At 39.0% G+C, this 9,185-nt stretch overlaps 1 protein-coding gene across 1 annotated transcript; it reads left to right on the forward strand.

Moving 5' to 3' along the window:
* Nucleotides 1-1,144: 1,144 nt before the first annotated feature.
* Nucleotides 1,145-2,204, forward strand: LOC109213164 (peptidyl-prolyl cis-trans isomerase). Its single transcript, XM_019376920.1, has one exon. It carries the CDS (start codon nt 1,476-1,478, stop codon nt 1,992-1,994), a length of 519 nt encoding a protein of 172 aa, XP_019232465.1. The 5' UTR covers nt 1,145-1,475; the 3' UTR covers nt 1,995-2,204.
* Nucleotides 2,205-9,185: the final 6,981 nt, after the last annotated feature.

The raw sequence follows: 9,185 nt of genomic DNA on the forward strand, positions 1-9,185 counted from the left end.
ATCAATGACAAATATTACTTTCACGGAGTGAAGGATTATTTTGAGAATCCTTATTATTCTCATTACCACAATAAGACGATTATAATTTCGTCTATTGTCACGCCCACATCCATTGATACCTTCACGGTAATAATTTTGTCTACTTTCAGACGTATCATATATTGTTATCACATTCTCTTAAGGGAATGAGAATGAAGTAAATTCAATGGGACGGGTTTCCACTTCTTTGCCCACAATCATACATGAATTTGATCATGGTAAGACAGAGAAATTTTACCACTTCGAGTGGTTATAAGTTCTTACTAACTCCATTAGAGTTATAATCAAAATTTATTGTCTTTGCTTGTATTAAAAAAGTATAGAATAAAAGAGAAAAATACGGTAAAATACTTACCTTAAATCCAGAATTTAATCACGAAGGAAGTTCATGGAACAATTGACAATCATTATGCTCAATATCAAAGCTTCTACTCAATTGGTTAGAGTCTCGTGCTGATAACGTGTTATAAAATAATAAAAGAAGAAGAAGAATATTGCAGAGAAAAGTATGAAGAGAGAATTCTTATTGATTTTGGATGAATTACAATGGAATAGAACTCTCTATTTATAGGGAAAAAGTGACTTACTCACCAAGTAACAAGCCGTAAAATCTCTCTAAATATAGACATTCACCTTAAATACAGTTCTATTTATAACAATACACGTGTTTACAGGCCCAAGCCAATAGAATAAGGCCAACTTTACTGTACAACTCAGATAGTAGAAATGTGGTAAATTGCGGTGTTCGTACGCCCTTCACCATTTAATATAGCAGAAATAAGTAAAACCTACCAAATTGGTTAATCTTGTCATCATGCTCAAGCAACAAAATTGTCTATATGTATATACGGCACACTGGTTGAAGTAATAATTATGGTAAGTTGTGGTGGAGACAGTTTCTTGCATAAATACATATAAGGTTGTGTACATAAAATTCAACTTGATCGGACAATTCTTCGAATCTCACGCATAGCTAGAGTTGAATGTATTGGGCTGCCTTCTTTCTTAACCAGAACCGCGGTGTGGCCTCAGAGGAGAGGTCTAAGAAAACGTTTTGGGTTCGTCATGCAAAATGTACTGTGGGCTAGCGATTGGGCGGGAATAGGCTCGCTCTTGGGCTTGTATATCTTTCCTTCTTTATGCGGCCCGTTAGCATATGTGGCGCGTTAGCATCAGTGACGAATATATCACGTGATTAGTCATATCACTGACTAACTATGGTAAAATTCTAACCAACCACAGTGAATTTTAACCCAAGTCCCTTCTCTATCAGAATCTCCAAGATCCTTACACCTGTCCTCATCCAACGGCTACGATTATCTAACCATAAATTATCCGCTTTCACATCCTCCTATATAATGTTCCGTCTAGCTTAAACCCTAAGCACAAATCGTACACAGCGAAAACCTCAGTGAGAAAAATCTAGAGTCAGAGAGATGGCAAATCCAAAGGTGTTCTTTGACCTTACCATTGGCGGCCAGCCAGCCGGCCGTGTGGTGATGGAGCTCTACGCCGACACCGTTCCCAAGACGGCGGAGAACTTCCGTGCTCTCTGCACCGGCGAGAAAGGCGTCGGAAGGATGGGCAAGCCTTTGCACTACAAAGGCTCAACCTTCCACCGTGTGATCCCAGGGTTCATGTGTCAAGGAGGTGATTTCACCGCCGGAAACGGTACCGGAGGTGAATCAATCTACGGCGCCAAATTCGCCGATGAGAACTTCAAAAGAAAGCACACCGGTCCTGGAATCCTCTCCATGGCTAATGCTGGACCTGGAACCAACGGTTCTCAGTTCTTCATCTGTACCGCTAAGACTGAGTGGCTCGACGGCAAGCACGTTGTGTTCGGTCAAGTTGTTGAAGGCTATGATGTGATTAAGAAGGCTGAGGCTGTTGGATCTGGATCTGGCAGGTGCTCCAAGCCTGTTGTGATTGCTGACTGTGGTCAACTCTGCTAGATCTGAGGACGTTGATGATGATCTAGTTTATCCATATTTAAGTCGCCGTTTTTGGCTTTGTTTTTAATTTTAATCTATCGGTTACTGCTTGCTTACTGTGGTTCTAGTTCTAGGGTTGTGCTGTAATTGGTATTGGTTCTGCTTCTACCAGTTTATCTTTAATCTTAAGACTATGGTTTAAATAAGATAATACTCTTGTTTCTCTGCTAATTTTGATGTTTGTTTTAATTATCTCCTGTTTTGGTAGAATGATCTATTTTTTTGTTCGTGATCTAAACGAACTCAAGTCATTATTTTGGCGTGTTGTAGTTTGGCTGATAAAGAGACGACCGCCTTTTGACCGATGCAGTTCGCGTGAATTGATTTTGTTCTCTTTTCCATAAGTTTTCTCAGAGTTGTGGGGCCTATTTTTTGGAAGTGAATCTGATTCCGAAACGATATTTTATTTCGTGGTATGGATCGCATTGTGTGGTGTGATTGTAGTGAGGGTCCACAATTGTGGATGTGGCGCACCATCAAAGTATGTAGGAGTATATCTTAGGTGGCGTTAGCATCACGGGAAATACTTTATTTTTAAAATTTTACTATTATTATTAGTGTTACTTTGAAAAAAGAAACTGTACTATGGAGGATGCTAATTTGGCTGTGTGACTTTGTAAGACGTAGCAGCGCTCCCTTCGATAATTAATGCATCTATGTGACTACAAAAACAAGGTATATCATCCCAAAAGATTTATGGTGCTTGTTTCGAAAAGATTACACATTCTTATATGTGGCTATATCTAGAAATTGTTGCTTTATTTTTGTTTCAGTAATCGGTGATTAGAACAATAATTGATTGTTCTCTAAGGGTCGTTTGGTTGGAATATGATCTATACCGGTATAAGTTATGCCGATATAAGTTATATTGGGATTAGTTATGCTGGATTGTTGTTTATTCATTGTTTGGTATGTTGTCTTAAGAATGACAATTGCATAATTTCTAAGAAGAAGGTATAAGTTATACCGGTTCTAATTACCCCACTTTCTATAAGGTATAAGTTATCCCAGTGTTAAAATTAACACCGGGATAACTTATAGCTGGTTTGCTAACCAAACAGAGTATTAAGGTGGTATTAAATTTTTATATCACCCTTATGCCTTCTTATACCTCATACCAAACGACCCCTAAGAGAACATTTGCATTAAGTGCCAAAAGTTCTAGATGGAAACAGGGTAGGAGCTTGTACCTTGTACCTTGTACAGTCACGATTATATGTCCTCTATAACGCTAGCACTTTACTATAGCAATCGATGTTGTTATAGAGAAGTTTGACTATACTCTGTCTTATTTAATGTAGCATGGTTTTTTAGCGTGTGTTCAAAATAACTACACTTTTTTTATTAAAACATTTTTAGTTTTAAACTTATCATTTTACTTGAATGACATGCTTTTTATAAAATAGCAATGTAATCACGTTTGTAAGATAACAAATTTTAACATACTTTTGACATGTGTCAAAAGTTTCTTTGCCTGTATTTTATTCTTGAATTCTCTGCAACTCAAATACCGACATATACAATTAAATGAAGGGAGGATTTCGAAATATCCATTAGGTATAAGTTAAAGCCCGATTATGCTGTTTATAATGGGCAATTTTAGGAGCTAATACTCACCAGGGGTGTACATGGATCGGGCTGCTTCGATTTTTATTAAAATCAAATCAAATCAATTATATCAGTTTGGATTGGTTCGATTTTGTCGGGTTTTCGACTTTTTTTTGTTACATGAATATTATTCCAATCTTACTCTGTTAATATTATAGATAAAGTTTTTTATAAGTGAATATATGTTTAGTAAATATTGAAAAAATTAACAAACATATGATCTATTAAAATATTCTAATGGGAGAATTTTCTTTAGTAACACATGATAATTATTTTCTTAGTGGTCTAACAATAATTTCTGTTAACGTACGTTTTCAAGGTTAACACATGAGAGGATCCAAAATATTTCAACATTTTTTAAAGAAAATTCTATATAAAGTCTTAAAAATATATATATATATAATTATATATTTATATGTCAATTTGGTTCGATTTTTTTTACTCAATACCAAATCACGTCAAACCAAACCTAGTCGAGTTTTTTAATCGGTTTGATGCGATTTTTCGATTCGGTTTGAACACCACTAGTACTCACCGAGAATGATTGGGTACCGTCCTGTTGTTTTTATATAGGATCTTTTTTCAATCGGCTTTTGAGCTTAAAACATTGAACCTTTCAAGAAAGAGAATTCTAAGACATGGTCATGTTGTCAAACAAAGAAAAAGATATAAGACGTTAGACATCGTATTTTATAGTAGAGTCGTAGAGAGGATATTAGCCTTCCTCGAGCAGCTACACCTTGTCTTTGTACTTTGTGTTAAAATAATTAACGCTGTCGTATCTTGATTGTGTTAATTATGTTTGGAATCACTGTGTTTGTTTTTCTTATTTTTTCATCTTTCTTTAATTGATGCTTAATATTTCTTGAGGTTTTAGTGGGTGTTCCTTTTTGTGCCCATATACCAGTGGCCGAAAGGAAATTTGCTCAGAAGCGAAGTTAAGATTTTAAATTTATAGGTTTTGAATTATAAAAAGTGTAGCTTATTAAATTTTGGATAAATTATTTATATATATTAAATAATTTTCTTTAATACAAATACAAGACTTAGACTAAAGTTATTAGGTTACCGAACACATAAACATCATTGCAGCTCCGCTCCTGAATTTGCTCGTCTCCGTATGAAATTGTGATTACGAGCAAAGCAGCCAAGTGTTCTGGCATCATTTGAGAATTGTAAATGATTGGATTCTCTATTCAAAAGGTTGAAAAGAGAATTGAGAATTCATTCTTAATGTAGTGGCTAGCTTTGCCTTTTTACTAATTGAGGAGGTGAAGGAATTTTATTTCTGTCACATTCACCGATACGAAAGTTGAGAATAATAGTTGGTGGAAACTGGTGGTCCTTGACCTTGGAAAACTTGATGGAATAAAGCTCCACAAAAATTTTAGAGTCATATTCTTTAATAGATGGATGGTTATGCACTAAACATGTTTTTTAACCTCTACTCACTCATCAGATCTTAAATGTTTGTACTCTAATCCATTACTTCCTCTGGTTCACAATAAGTGTCCAATTTGCTTTTAGCACGCCCATTAAGAAAATAATAAATTCCATACAAAAATATCTACTATGACTAAACTACCCCTAATTAAACATTTAATATGAGGAGTAANAGAAACTTGGGGTTATTTTGTAAAAACAAATTGAATTCTTTCTTGATTACATAACTGGACACTTATTTTGAACCAAAATGAAAAGGCAAATTGGACACTTATTGTGAACCGGAGGGAGTATGAGCTTGGAAAATACTGCTGGCGAAGTGCATTAGTGGCCACTTTTAAACATGATATTTAAAATATATTGATAATTTATAATGCATTTAAGATTAATTAATTTACCCAAACTTAAGGATTAAGTATCCTAAATTTTTATGTCCTAAAATTTTGAGCTGCTAATTGGAAACTCAGGACTAAGGGTGTGTTTGGTATGAAGAAAAATATTTTTCGAAAAATGTATTCCAATTTCCCCGTGTTTGTGTATAGGTCCAAATTTGGTAACCACGGTAACGGATAAGCAAGACAAAGGACGGGTTCGACCACGACACAACGATTGAAGGTCGTCCTCATAAAGGCTGACAGGAAGCGGGCAGCTGAGATAGGATAGTAACGATAACTTAAGTTTAGAAGTGAACATAAAGAATATTCCTTTGGATATTCTTTATGCTGTACTTTTTAGGATTTTTGGGGAATGTCCCTTATAAATAGTAGAGATAGGGAACAAAAGAGGGATCTGCCTTTTCGAAATAGAACATATTGTAAAAGTTGAAAGAAGAATATACGAAAGAATTGTCTTATTCATTTATTCAAGCACATGTTGTCCAACATTTATCCATAAATCTCAAGATCCCATATACATTTTTGGGACCTCTCGCTTTTCCACGTCGCCGTCAGAGAAAAGGAACATCCCAATCATATAATCATTAGGTGATAGTTCCTTTCACATTATAATCTTTGTCATTGCTTACATTATTATACATTTATGCTTTTGTCAATCATAACAAATTAAGTCCACTATTTAATGCTCTGAAACTCTACTTGTTATACAAAAGCTTTATTTTATTTTATCTAGAATTTATTAGGTTCAACTGAGATTCATCCTTTAACTCATCATTAATTGGTTTAGCATTTATTTGCTCAACAGATTAGCATCGTTTGTGGGGAGGTTTTAGTTGAAACTATAGTTCTTTCTAGGTTAAAAGAAAGTCATCTTTTCTTCGTTTGCACAAACTGACGATGGCAGAAAAAGGAGATGCAAGACTGAAAGCGATAGCAGGCATCACTACCAACATTCTGAACACCATCAACGAAGATGGCAGGGGAGACAACGAGAATGTGACACCAAATGCCACGCCTAGGCGGAGTGCTTCACCTCCCCCTCACGAAAGCGTAACAGCTTCACGCGAAAGGGGAGCTTCCACGTCTACAGCTGAGGAAGCACCACCAGCAGTGAAAAAATTACTGGAAGAGTGGCTGACAAGCACTCTAAACAACATGCTCGACAAACTCGTTCAAAGGGAAAGCGGAAATACCGCACAAACAGACACCACTACGATCACTGGCGAGCATCCCGTCCCTCAAACAGGTATCACTTACACCTCTGTTGATGCAGGTAATGATGCACTCGCGGTCATCCTGAAGAAGATGGAAGAAATGGAAAATGAAAACAAGGAACTCCGCGACCAGATGTGGGAACATCAAGAAAGGGTCGATAAGATACCGGGTGCCCCAAAGCTACTACCAAAACGAGACGTTGGTTGGTTCGCCGAATAACCGTATAGAGAGGAAGCGGCTCCACATGCCATTCCCAAAACCTTCAAAATGCCACCGTACCTGAAGATATACGATGGTACTACAGACCCCGAAGATCACATCATCTATTACGTCACAGCGATAAAAGGAAACGACCTTTCAAAGGAGCAAGTACCGTCAGTGATACTGAAAAAGTTCGGCAAAACCTTAACGGGGGGAGCCTTAACCTGGTATTCACAACTGTCGGCGCAGTCAATAGCAACGTTCGAGGAAATGGCCGACAAGTTCGTCACTGCCCACGCACGGGCTAATAAGGTGGAAGCTAGGGTGAACGTTATATTCGTCGTCAGGCAATCGCCTGGTGAGGGATTCAGGGACTTCCTCGCCCGGATTAACAGAGTGAGAATGAGCCAGCCAAATGTATCGGAAGGGATGGCGGTAGTGGCTTTCCAGAACGGGTTGAACAGGAACGGGTTGAGAGCAACCAGAAAGCTACTAAGCAGGCTCATGAAATACCCTCCCACCACTTGGGAAGAAATCCACAATGCCTATTGCGCCGAGGGAAAAGCTGACAAGGACGACCTTAAAGGCCCGACTCAACGGCTGACATCAGTTCAAACAGAGTCGAGAAAAGATCTTCGTAACGACGGTCGGAGAGATCAACCAGGTCCACATATCAACCGAGAATGACATCAGCCCTACGTCAGAACAGTCGTCCCACCGTCTCCCCGACATGCGGAAGGGCCATCCAGGTCGCAAACAGGGACTCAACAAAACGAAAGAGGTATGCCTCCACTCTTATCCGCTCACAATTTTTGTGTTTCCCCTTCAGAAATAGTGTACGCACGCTTGGCACAAAGGTGAAATGGCCAGAAAAGATGAAGTCAGACCCAAGTACACGAAAGTCGAACGTTCTCTATGAATTCCACTAGGAGCGGGGTCACAAAACTGAGGACTGCATAGCTCTGCGGCAAGAGGTAGTAAACATGCTGAACCAAGGGCACCTGAGGGAACTAATGAGCGACCGTGGACGAGCCAACTTTGTCCGCGGACGAGAACAACACCAGGGACCTCCAAAGCCACCCTCCCCCGCTTGCACCATCCAAATGATCGTCAGCGGAGGCGATGAAGCAGCTATCAACCATGTGAAGTTCACCACCACACACAAACTCAAGCGGTCGATCACTCACGAACGGTACGACGATTTCGAAGACAATATCATCTTCGATAAGTCAGATACCAACGGTTTGATTTTTCCTCATTTCATGCTCTTGTTATTACTTTACGTATTTCAGATACTGATGTGAAAATAATAATAGTAGACGATGGAAGCGGCGCTTGTAGTATCCACCCTAGAGTCCTCATATAAATAAGACTCGAAGACAAGGTAGTACCGCGTTCCATAACGCTAACAGGTTTTAATAATGCAGTTGAGCGAACCTCCGGGGAGATAACGCTGACCGTTTTGGCCGTGGGTGTCACCCTAAAACAATGTTCCACGTCATGAACCAGGATACAGCTTACAATGCCATTATAGGGCAACCATGGATTCACGACATGAGAGCAATACCGACAAGCCTATATCAAGTAATTAAGTTCCCTACTCTATTGGGGATATTCAGCAGCCGAGGCGAGCAACGTACCACCCAAGAACGTTATCGCATCGCTTGTGACTGCACATATACCCAACAACTAAAAAGAGCAGACTCAGAAGCATAGCAATCACCGAAGTCGGGGATCGGATTTGACGTGCAGACAGATGTCATCAGAGACCCCGACATTGTGGAAGATGCTGAATCAATGATAGAAGATCTTGATCCCATATAACTGGATAGTAGCGACGGTAACAAAAAGGCTCACATCGGACACAAACTCTCAGAACCAGGTAAATTTCACAAGTTTTTAATTGATGACGCCGATTTGTTCGCTTTCTCCCATGCAGATTTGCCAGACATCCCGAAAGACATTGCCACCCAAAAGTTGAACGTCGACCCACTCTATCCACCAATGCGGCAAGTAAGGTGAAAATTCAACGCTACAATCAACGAGGTTGTCAGTGATGAAGTAGATAAGCTGCTCGCCAACGGTTCCATCCGGGAATCAAAATATCCCCAACGGGTCGCCAATGTGGTCATGGTAAAAAAGAAAAATGAGAAATGGCGGATGTGCGTATATTTCACATGCCTAAACAAAGCATGCCTAAAAGACTCCTTCCCCTTGCCTCATATCGACCAGCTCATCGACGCAACGACAGGGCACGAATTGTTAAGCTTCTTGGACGCCTACTCAGGTT

Source organism: Nicotiana attenuata, unplaced genomic scaffold (genome assembly GCF_001879085.1).
Source record: "Nicotiana attenuata strain UT unplaced genomic scaffold, NIATTr2, whole genome shotgun sequence".
Classification (NCBI taxonomy): domain Eukaryota; kingdom Viridiplantae; phylum Streptophyta; class Magnoliopsida; order Solanales; family Solanaceae; genus Nicotiana; species Nicotiana attenuata.